Genomic DNA, 11,687 nt, shown 5'->3' on the forward strand with positions numbered 1-11,687 from the left:
AGGCTGTAACAAATGATGACATATGTTTCAGCCTCCATTCACTGGTGATGTATTCCCCCATAGGAAGAGTTCAATTTTTGTGCAAATTCAACAGACCTGTCTAACAATGCTGCTCTCTTCTCCAACTCACACAAACTCTGCATTCATCGCCTGGATTACATGCCTCAAACAGGCACTCACAATTGCTAAATGGTGTGAGTAGGGGTGGAGTTGCTCTGTGTCAAAAAGGGGCAAAGAACAAGGAAAGGACACAGACCCATCAGGGAAATGAGAGCTGAGCTGATTCTCTGACACAAAATAGTGAGGTTCTGAAAAGCCAGTGCAAAAGAAAAGACTGCTTCCCACTCCCACCTGTGGCACATCTGTGGAAGATGTGTAGAAACTGACTTCAGCAGCATCCCTGGGGTGACGTTTCCACAAGCATAAACTGCTCCAGAACTATTTATCCAACAGATTCAACGGAGATAGGCTTCATTTCATAGTCACAACATTTCTCTCTTTTCTTTCTCATTTTGATCATCCCTGGCTGTACACCATTTGAAGAAATATCTTCAGAAAGGATCAGAAAGGCTACAAAACGGGCAGGGGAAATTTCTATAATTCCAGGTCTCAGATATACAGTAGAACTTCTATAAGTTGATCACCTGTGCAACTATAACAAGCTGGTCAACATATGTAGGTAATCAGCATAAGGAACTAGGCCAACTGTACTGATGCATACATGTGGTACATGTCCAGTTTATGACAATTAGGTCAACTTAAGGACGTGGTCAGTGTAGGGAGGTGGTCAATTATGGAGGTTCTATTGAAGTTTTAAATGGTGGCCAAACCTTGAGGCAAGGAAAATCATTATCTGAATTTTTTTCTTTTTTTTTTATTAAATCATAACTGTGTACATTAATGTGATCATGGGGCACCATACCCTGGTTTCACAGACCGTTTGACACATTTTCATCACACTGGTTAACATAGCCTTCCTGGCATTTTCTTAGTTATTGTGCTAAGACATTTACATTCCACATTTACTAAGTTTCACATGTACCCTTGTAAGATGCACCACAGGTCCCCACCAATCTCCTTCCCTCTGCCCACCTCCTCCCTTTCCCCCTTCCCCCTTCCCCCTATTCTTAGGTTGTAACTGGGTTATAGCTTTCATGTGAAAAGCCATAATTTAGTTTCATAGTAGGGCTGGGTAAATTGGCTACTTTTTCTTCCATTCTTGAGATACTTTACTAAGAATATGTTCCAGCTCCATCCATGTAAACATGAAAGAGGTAAAGTCTCCACATTATCTGATTTTTTAACTCTGCAATTCTGCAGATGAATGTCACACTGCCCTCTGGAGGTAGTTTCATTCTATCTAATCTGAATTAGTGATTGATAACCATTGAAAAATATAGGATTGCTAAGGTTCAGAATTCTATTTCTTCTAGGCAGGGAGGAAATACAGAATATGAAGACAGTGTCAACTAACCATTTACAAACTCCTTGTGTGTGGAGTGTGTGGGCGTGTGTATATGTCAGAAAGAAGGGGGGAAGGTGAATAATTTCAGTAATGTCAAAACAGAATGGATGCATGTAGGCAGGTACTCAAAAGCGGTGGTAGGGAGGGGCTTCAAGATGACTGACTAATGCATCTGGCACTCACCTCTTCCACAGAGAGGAACCAAAATAGCAAGTAGATTATGACACTTCACATAGATTATTAAAGAGAGAACACTGAAATCAACAGAGAAGTGACAGGAAACACTGAAAGCCAGGAAAGAGAGGAAAGCAAAGCAGCCTACTCAGCCAGTGTTGACCGGGAGCCCAGGAGGCTCTCCAATGTAGGGAAAGAGGAAGTAGGAGAGCTCCAGTGGTCCACATTGCCCCTGTGGCCTCCAACGATCTCAGCCCAGGAAGATCCTCTCAGCTCTCACAGGCCCTAAGAGTAACACAGAGAGCTGCCAGGAGACACAGGGCAGTGTTGCTCCAAGGAGGTAGCTTGTGCTGGTCCCCCACACCCCCAAATCCTAAGCAACTGCAGCCATTTTAAAAGCCCAGTCCCCACCAGACTTTCTTCTGTCCAGGAGCTCAACAGCCCCTGCACCTCCACATCTCTGAAGCAACTGGCATCATCCCCACTTCCTCCCCTAGGAGAGAGGTGGCTGTGCATTTTCACATGTCACTTGCAGGCCTGGGAACTGGCCCACCCAGCCCATTGCAGCTACCACCAACAGCACTGACTAATTGGGTCCTGGAGGTTTGTCATAGTAGTGATATGGCCATTGCCATACTACATGTTTTCCTCAGGCCCAAAATCTCACCAGGCCCAGTACTGCCATCACCTGTTATCTCAGGGAATCACCTGGAGGCCCAAGAATCAGCTTGTCTTCATCCATTAACACCAAAAGCAGCATACACTGCCTAGGACCCAAGGACAGGTGCTTTGCCTACTGCTGTTACCACTGGGGGTCTAAAGACTGACCCACCTGGCATTCTAGTCCCCAGCAAAACTTCACCACAACTTCCACTAATAAATGCATCCTAAACCACCAAGGAAATCATAGACACCATTGTTTATTGACAGCCAAAGAAACCACCATAGTACTGCACATTCAGAATCAAAGCCGAAGGATCTCACCCAACCAACACCATAGACACATATTCAGGAAAAAGTCCTGCTCTACAAGAGCAAATTCAAAAAATTGTTTCACTAGGTTAATAGATAACAACATAAGGACACAAGAAATATGAAAAAGCAAGGAAATATGACACTTCCAAAGGAATACAATAATTCTCCAGCAACACATCCTAATAAAAAAGAAATTTCCACCTATAATCCCAGCTATGTGGGAAGCTGCGGCAGAAGGATCCCTTAAATCCAGGAGTTTAAGACCAGTCTGGGCAGCATAGTGAGAACTCATCTCTACATAAATGAATGAATAATTAAAAAGAAATGTATGCAATCCCGGAAAAATAATTCAAAATAATAATTTTAAAGAAGCTCAGTGGGATACAAGAGAAAACTTAAAAACATGATAAACAGAAAACAGAAAAAAAAAATGAGGCTATAAAAGACAAAATTATTAAAGAGATAGATATCATAAAAAAGAACCAAATTCTAGAACTGAAAAAGTTACTGAATGAAATACAAAATAATTAAAAAGCTCCAACAATATACTAAAGCAAGTGAAGAAAGAATCTTCAGAAGTGAAGACAGGTCTTTTGAAATAACCTAGTAAGACAAAAATAAAGAAAAAAGAATATAAAAGAATGAACAAAGCCTATGTGACACACACCATAAAGTGACCTAATAAGTCTAATTTTCTGTGTGCCAGAAGGAAAAGAGAAAACAACAGTATTAGAAAACCTATTTAACAAAATAATACATGAAAACTTCCCAAGTCTGGCAAGAGACTTAGATGCCCAGATACAGGATGCTCAGTTTCCTTATCAGACATAATCTTAAAAGGTCTCCATAACACATTATAGCCCAATTATCAAAAAGACAAAGGAAAATTCTAACAACAGCAAGAGAAAAGCATCTAGTCGCTTATAAAGAAATTAATCAGACTAACAGTGGATTTCTCAGCAGAAACCTTCCAGGACAGGAAAGAATGGAATGACCTATTCAAAGTACTGAAAGCAGTAGGCCTAACATTTGATTCAGCAATCCTACTACTAGGTATCCAAAGGGAAAAAAAGTCAATTAATCAAAAAGACACACACACACTCAAATGTTTATAGCAGCACAATTCACAATTACAAAGATGAAGAAACAACCCAAGTGCCCACCAACACATGAACAGATTAATAAAAATGTGGTATATATATACCACGGGGTACTACTCAGCCACACAAAAAGGGTGATCTAGTATCTCTGTAATAACCCAGACTGAACTAGAGATCATTCTTCTAAGTGATTCCATAAGAATGGAAAAACAAACACTACGTGCACTCAATACTAAATTGGACCTAATCAGTCAACATTTATATGCACATTTGGGGTAAAACTCAATGGAAATATAGCAGATGGGGGGACAGGGAATGGGTAAATTCACACTAATGGGCACATTGCACATTATCTGGGTGAAGGGAAACCTTATAACTTTGACTCAATCTGTACAAAGCCATCTATGTAACCAAAACTTGTGTACTGCTGCAATATCTGACATTAAAAAAAAAAAAATGTATTGGGGAGAAAAAAACTGTCAGCCAAAGATATTATACTGAGCAAAGTTATCCCTCATAAATGAAGGAGAAATACATTATTTCCCAGAGAAGCAAAAGCTGAGGGAATTCAACCCTAGACCAGCTCCACAAGAAATGCTTAAAGGGATTCAAACCCCCAAACAAAAGAATGTTATATACTATCATGAAAACAAACAAATTTTAAAAACCACGGGTAGAGTAAACATGTAAACATTACAACTACAGAAAACCCCTGAACTATAATGATAAACAATAAAATAGAAAGAAAAGAATAAAGAAAACAACTAATAAATTAATTAATAAAATGACAGAAATAAGCTCACACCTATCAATAATAATATTGAATATAAATAGAGTAAACGTTAAAAGGAGACATGACAACTGATACCACTATTATGAGCAACTATATGCTAATATACTTGAAAACTTAGAGGAAATGGATAAATTCCTGAACAAATACAACCTACCAAGATTGAATCAAGAAGAAATAGAAAACCCAAACAGATCAATAATTAGCAAAGAGGTGAAATAAGTAATAAAAAGTCTTCCAACAAAGAAAAGTCCAGGATCAGGTGGCTGCACTATCAAATTCCACCAAACTTCCAAAGAAAAAATAATACCAATTCTCCCCCAGTTTGTTTTATGAAGTCAGCGTTACTCTGATACCAAAACCAAATAAGGATACAACAAAAAAGAGAACTGCAGGCCACTATCCCTGGTGAACATGACACAAAAATTCTCAATAAAATACTAGCATATCAAATCAACAGCATATGAAAAAAATAATACTACATGAGCAAAGAGAATTTATCCTAGGGATACAAGGATGGTTCAACATACACAAATCAAGATTGAACATGACATATCACCTAAAACAGAATGAAGAGCAAAAACCACATGATCATCTCAATAGATTCAGAAAAAGTATTTGATAAAATTCAACATTCCTTCATGATAAAAACTCTCAACAAACCAGGTATAGAAAGAACCTCAACATCATATACTTGATTTTAGCCAAAAGGCTGAAAAGTGATGAACCTATAATAAAGGCCACATATAACATAATCATGAATGAGAAAAAACCGAAATCCTTTCCTCTAAGAATTGGAAGAAAACAAGGATGCCCACTGTAAACTCTCCTATTCAACATAACAAAGGAAGCCCTAGCCAGAGCAATTAGGGAAAAGAAAGAAATAAAAGGAATCCATATGGGAAAAGAAATCAAATTGTTCCTCTTTGCTGATGATATGATCTTATATCTAGAAAAACCTAAAGACTCCACCGAAAACCTCTAAATTTGATAAACGATTTCAGAAAAGTTGCAGGATATAAAATCAACAACAAAAAAAATCAGTAATATTTCTATATACCAAGTTGCAGGATATAAAATCAACAACAAAAAAGTCAGTAATATTTCTATATACCAATAATGATAGCTGAGAAAGAAATCCAGAGGGCAATCCCATTTGCTCTAACTACAAAAAAAAAAAAACCCTCAGAATAAATTTAACCAAGAAAATGAAAGATACTTACAAGAAAACTAAGAAATACTGATGAAAGAAATTAAAAATGACACAAACAAACAGAAATAAATATACATGCTCATAGATCAAAAAACTTAATATTAAAATGACCGTATTGTCCAAAGCAACCTACAAATTCAGTGCAATCTCTATTAAAATGCCAATGCTATCTTTAATGTAATTAGGAAAAAAGTCAAAAAGTACTATGAAACAAAAAGAAGAGCCTGAGTAGACAGAACAATTGTGAGCAAAAATAACAAAGTTGGTGGTATCACACTACCTCACTTCAAAATATATATTATAAAGCTATAGTAACCTGGTACTGGTACAAAAACAGACACATAGACCATGGGAACAGAATAGAGAATCCAGAAATAAATCTATATATTTACGGCCAATTGATTTCTGACAAAGGGACAAAGAACATACATTGAGGAAAGGCCATCCTCTTCAATAAACGGTGCTAGGAAAATTGGATAACTACATGCAGAAGAATGAAACTGGACGCTTATTTCTCACCACATACAAAAATTAATTTAAAAATGGATTAAAGCCTTTAACATAAGACTTGAAATTATAAAACTACTAAAAGAAAACATAGGGCATACATTTTAGGACATTGGTCTTGGCAAAGATTTTACGGCTAAGACCTCGAAAGCACAGACAATAAAAACAAAAGCAAACAAATGAGATTATATTAAACTAACAAGCTTCTGCACAGCAAAGGAAACAATCAACAAGAGTGAAGAGACAACTTATAGAATGGAAGGAAATATTTGCAAACTCTTCATCTGCCAAGGGACTAATATCTAGAATATAAAAGGAACTCAAACAACTCAACAGGAAGAACTAAATAGTCCCATCAAAAACTGGGGAAAGGACATGAATAAACATTTAAAAAAAAGACTTACAAGTGGCCAATAAGTATATGAAAAATGTTTGATATCGTTAATTATCAGAGAAATACATATCAAAATCACAATGAAGTGTTATCCCACTCAGAATGGTTATTACTAAAAAGACAAAAAAGTAGTAGATTTGGGCCTTGCCTGTGGCTCAGTGGGTAGGGCGCCGGCCCCATATACCGAGGGTGGTGGGTTCAAGCCCAGCCCCGGCCAAACTGCAACAACAACAACAAAAATAGCCGAGTGCTGTGGCAGGCGCCTGTAGTTCCAGCTCCTTGGGAGGCTGAGGCAGGAGAATGGCCTAAGCCCAGGAGTTGGAGGTTGCTGTGAGCTGTGTGATGCCACGGCACTCTACCAAGGGCCATAAAGTAAGACTCTGCCTCTACCAAAAAAAAAAAAAAAAATAGGAGTAGATTTTGGTGAGGATACAGAGAAAAGTTGACTCTTACACATTGTTGGTAGGAAAGTAAACTAGTACAGCCAGTATGGAGATTTATCGAAAAACTAAAATTAGAAGTACCAAATGATCTAGCAATTCTGTTACTGGGTATCTACCCATGGGAAAGGAAATCAGTGTCTCAGAGGAATACCTGCACTTGCACTACTGCAGCACTACTCACAGTAGGAAAGGTATGGAATCAGCCCAAAGCAGCGGTTCTCGATCTGTGGGTTGCAACCCCTTTTTAATAATGAAAGTACATTGCGGCATTAGGAAGGTTGAGAACCACTGGTCTAAAGTGTCCATCAACAGAGGAATGAATAAAGAAAATGAGGTATAGATGAACAATGGAATAACCATTCAGCCATAAAAAAGAAATGAAATCATGTAATTCACAGCAACCTGGACAGAACTGGAGGTGACGTTAAGTGCAACAAGCCAGGCACAGTAAGGCAAATACTGCACATTCTCACTCATTCTTTCCTCACATCTACAGTTGTTTATGCTTGTGACATCTATGTAGCTAACAATTCTCCACCTGATTGATTAAAATTTACTTGTATCAGGAATTAATACATTTTGAATAAAAGTTTCAGAGAATCCAAAAAATAAAAGTAAAAAAAAAATTTCAAAATTCTAAAGTTTAAATTTAAAATTAAATAGAAATGATGAAATAAGAGATATGGAAAAAAGCCAGAGGATGAGGTGACTGGGATATCAGTGGAGGTTATTATCAGCCTGACGTCATTGTCCAGCTATCAGTGCTACCACCTGTACAGTGATGCCCCAGGAGCCAATATTTTTTGTTTCATTGTTTCATGTAAAGTTTATCCTCACTGAAAACAAAATTACACAAAATTAAAAGTCCACCAGGGGTCCTCAAACTTTTTAAACAGGGGGCCCATTCACTGTCCCTCAGACCATTGGAGGGCCGGACTATAGTTTAAAAAAAAAAAAAATGAACAAATGAACAAATTCCTATGCACACTGCACAAATCTTATTTTGAAGTAAAAAAACAAAACAGGAACAAATGCAATCACACCGCCGCATGTGGCCCGTGGGCCATAGTTTGAGGACCCCTGCACTAGTATATGAAAAATTTCAAATAGTTTCTAGGGAGAAGATTCAATTTCAAACACTGGAAAGCACAATGACCCAAAATGGATGATACAGCTGGAACTGATACATTTCTTTTTATTTATAGTAATTGGTGTCTTTCATCCTTTCAAATGAATTGTAAGAAAACTGTCTTTCCACTTAACTTATTAGCATAGTTTAATTGTATTTCATATGTCAAAAAGTAAGTACACTGGTTAAGGAAATGGAAAGGCAAAAGATGTCAGCCAAATAGGAAGATGGCTATCCTTTATATATGTAAATAAGAATTCTATTTTCTTAGGAATAAAAATGGAAGGGAAAATCCTGTTTCCTGCTCATTAATTATAACGGGAAAGCATCAATTTCTAATTTATCTCATACTGATTATGTATTCACTTGTTATTTTGAGAAAAGTCCCAGTTTCAAATCTATGAAGCACTCCCAAGAGTACGTAATTAAGTCTTACACAATCCTGTGAAGAACCACTACCAGTGTGAAAACTGTTTGTACTGGGCCCGTTATGGCATGTTGAATCAGGACTCTACTCTCGGCCTTGCCTTTGACATCAAATTCTAGAACTACTATTCTTTGGGGGGAAATAATAATGAGGTAACATTTGCATGCCTTATTTGATAATATTACCATAGTAAAGATTTCTTATGCAAGGACAGTTAAAGGGCATATTATATTCTCCACACTAAACAAAGAGTTAAAAAAGAAAAACAAACCTTGACTCAAAGAGGTATTTAAATAAAATATTGCTACTTCATATCACAGGAGAATAAGTCATTCTGCTAGTGAGGCCTGTGTTTGAGATCAAACCATTGTTTCACAAAATTCAATGTCTTAGAAGCTTCAGCAGAAGAAAATTTACACAGCAGTGACTTCAGCAGAATGCAATCCTCATAAAACTTTATTTTATTGGAGTGTAGAGTTTCTTATTTAGGGAGGAAATGATTAGTTTATGAGCAAAAAATAGACTGGTGGTTTTGAACTTCGTATTGTCACTTCTCTCCTGGCACAGTTAAAACAGCTCAGTGCCAGAATCAGGAATCAAATTTGATGGTATCTCAGAACAGGGAGGAAGCACTCTGAAGTGGGGCATAAAATTACTAAAAAATGCACTAGACATCCACCCGGAACACTGATTTTAATATTATCAAAGCGTCAATGCAATGCTATAAGAACTAGGAGTTTTCTCCTGCCTCAAGAGACTTTTAGCAAAGGGCAGGATTTGGGGATGAATTTGATAAGTAACAAAGAGTGTGTATTCAACCACGATTTGGAACTTTGGTCACAAAGGAAACCTAACCCCCTAGTTGTTCTGGTCATTTCACAATTCTCCCTCCCCCCCACCCCCCATTCAGGAAGATATCCATGCACAGACAACATAGCTACTCAGGCTCCCTCAGAGCAAATCAGCAGCTGTCAAGTTAACTTTCTTAGTTAGCTATGAAAGTAGGTGAAAAATTTTTACCACTTAATAGAAGATTTTGCCTGGGGACATTAGGTTTTGAAGGTCTAAATGTGGCTTCCTAAACAGCTCTCCGAAGAGCTAAGTCCATAGCGATTTTCAAGGACCATTCATCCGGAGGACAGTATAACGGACACGGCGCTGAGCCTGGGGTCTCCAAAAGAACCAGGATTTGAGAGTTCTGAGCCTGGGGTCTCCAAAAGAACCAGGATTTGAGAGTTCTGAGATCCCCACCACCACCTCCCCAACCGCAAGGCCAAGAAGCGCTAACGCTCTGTTCCCCCCACACTCCCCACGGAGTCCTGTGAGAGCTGACCCGTTAGGTTTCCAAAGCCGACGTCCTCCCCCTTCCCATGAGGGATGAAGGGGACTGCGTGTGTATGTGGGGGAGCTATTAAGTGGGACGCTGGGGACAGGGTGGTGTTCAGGGGAGGCAAACTGCCTGGGCTCACCGGTGCTCAGCTTCCCGGGACAAAAGCCCGGAGCCGCGCAGAGGCGGGGAGCGCAGCTACCAGCGCGCCTTGGGCGCCAGGGGTACTGGAGCTGGTAGAGTGTGCGGGACTGCCGGGGGCGACGGCGTCCGGGCTGGGCTGGAGAGAGCGCGAGCCGGTGGCCACAGGGAAGCCCCGCACCTGCGCCCTCCCTGGGGTCGAGACCGGGACTGGGCTCGGGGCGCGGGCTCCGGGAGGGAACACGCTTACCTGGAGGTAGGGCCGCCCGTGGGCCACCCCACCCACGACGATGTCGGCTGAGGCCATGGCCCCAGTGGGTGAGAAGCCGAAGCCCACGTAGCCGGCGGTGCGCACCTCGAGGCTGAAGGCTAGCCGGTTGCCCCTCTGGCCCCAGCCCAGCCAGTATTTGCCCTCCGAGTCGAGCACCGTGCGGTGCGGGAAGGTCCGGCCCGAGCCCTCCGCCATCGCCCCGGGGAGCAGCCCCCACAGCAAGAACAGCCCCCAGCCGCACATCATCAGGCGCCTCCAGCCCGCGGCACCGGGCTCCAGCCTCTGCGGAGCTAGTGGCAGGCGCAGGGACCGCGGCAGCCAGCGGGAGGCCGGGACCGCCCCCGGCCGGCCGGGAGGGGCAGCACCGCTCTCCAAGCATTGGGTGACCGGCCGGGCGCGCCTGGTCCCGCCCTGTCCCGTCTAGTAGGGCTGAACCCTGGCAACTCTGGCCCTGCGAGCGCTCCCTACCAACCCACCTGTCAGCCCCACCCGTGACTTGGTCCGGAGGTCCGGGCTTGGTGAGGAGGAAAACGAGGGGCTGCCTGGAAGGACAGGGAGGTTTGGCAGACGTCTAGAAAAGGGGGCGAGCGCTGGGGGCGAGGGAGCCCTGCAGCCGGAAAGAGCGCGCACCTCGGGGACTAGGGGGAGCGAGGCCAAGGCTAGAAATTGACCAGGGACAGCAAGGTTAGCCTTGGAAGGGAGGAGGTGACTGAGCAAAAGGGCTAATCCTGGAGCGCAGTGGAAAGAAAGCGAGAGGAAGTACCATGGGGGACCTTCAACACCTCTGTATCCATTGCTGTGGATTTTCCAGAGTCCTTGCACCCCGCCGCTGTCGCCCTGCGGGGACATGGTTCACCGCCCCGGAGTATTTCTCTTCCCCTTCACCCTGCCGGGCCCAAGTCTTGTTCCTTACAACAGGAAGAACAACTGGACACGCCATGCTTGCCTTCTGCTGCCTGTTTTTGCTTTGATTTGGTTTGGTTCATTTTTGATGCGACAAAATCTGCTAAACTACTTTGCCATCAGCATTGTAGGTCAGGGTTGAATTGTCCTTTGAGAAGCTGATTTTAATTTAAAATCATCTTTTTCTGCTATTTCAAGTTCTGGCCATAGCCACGTTTATCCAAAGTTTTTCTTTCTTTTGCTTTTGCCTTTGCCTTTGACCAGTCCTGTCTTCAGAATGCTACTCACTATGGCAACTATAAATTACCTCCTTTATTTACTCCTTACACTGTGCTTCAAAATAAGTTCTAAGGTGCCTTACTAAAGTAGAAACAATACAAAGTAGAAAAACATATAAATGAGAGGATCAGATGAAAAAACATGGATAA

The 11,687-nt window shown here is 41.3% G+C and overlaps 1 protein-coding gene across 1 annotated transcript in view; it reads right to left on the bottom strand.

Moving 5' to 3' along the window:
- Positions 1 to 10,687, bottom strand: part of MOXD1 (monooxygenase DBH like 1) — a 104,305-nt gene extending 93,618 nt beyond the window's left edge. Inside the window, exon 1 of the mRNA XM_053592533.1 lies at positions 10,336 to 10,687. Within this exon, the coding sequence (XP_053448508.1) occupies positions 10,336 to 10,602 (267 nt within the window). The 5' untranslated portion in view covers positions 10,603 to 10,687. The remainder of the gene's footprint in view (positions 1 to 10,335) is intronic.
- Positions 10,688 to 11,687: the final 1,000 nt, after the last annotated feature.

This window comes from Nycticebus coucang, chromosome 5 (genome assembly GCF_027406575.1).
Source record: "Nycticebus coucang isolate mNycCou1 chromosome 5, mNycCou1.pri, whole genome shotgun sequence".
In the NCBI taxonomy this organism is placed as follows: Eukaryota; Metazoa; Chordata; class Mammalia; order Primates; family Lorisidae; genus Nycticebus; species Nycticebus coucang.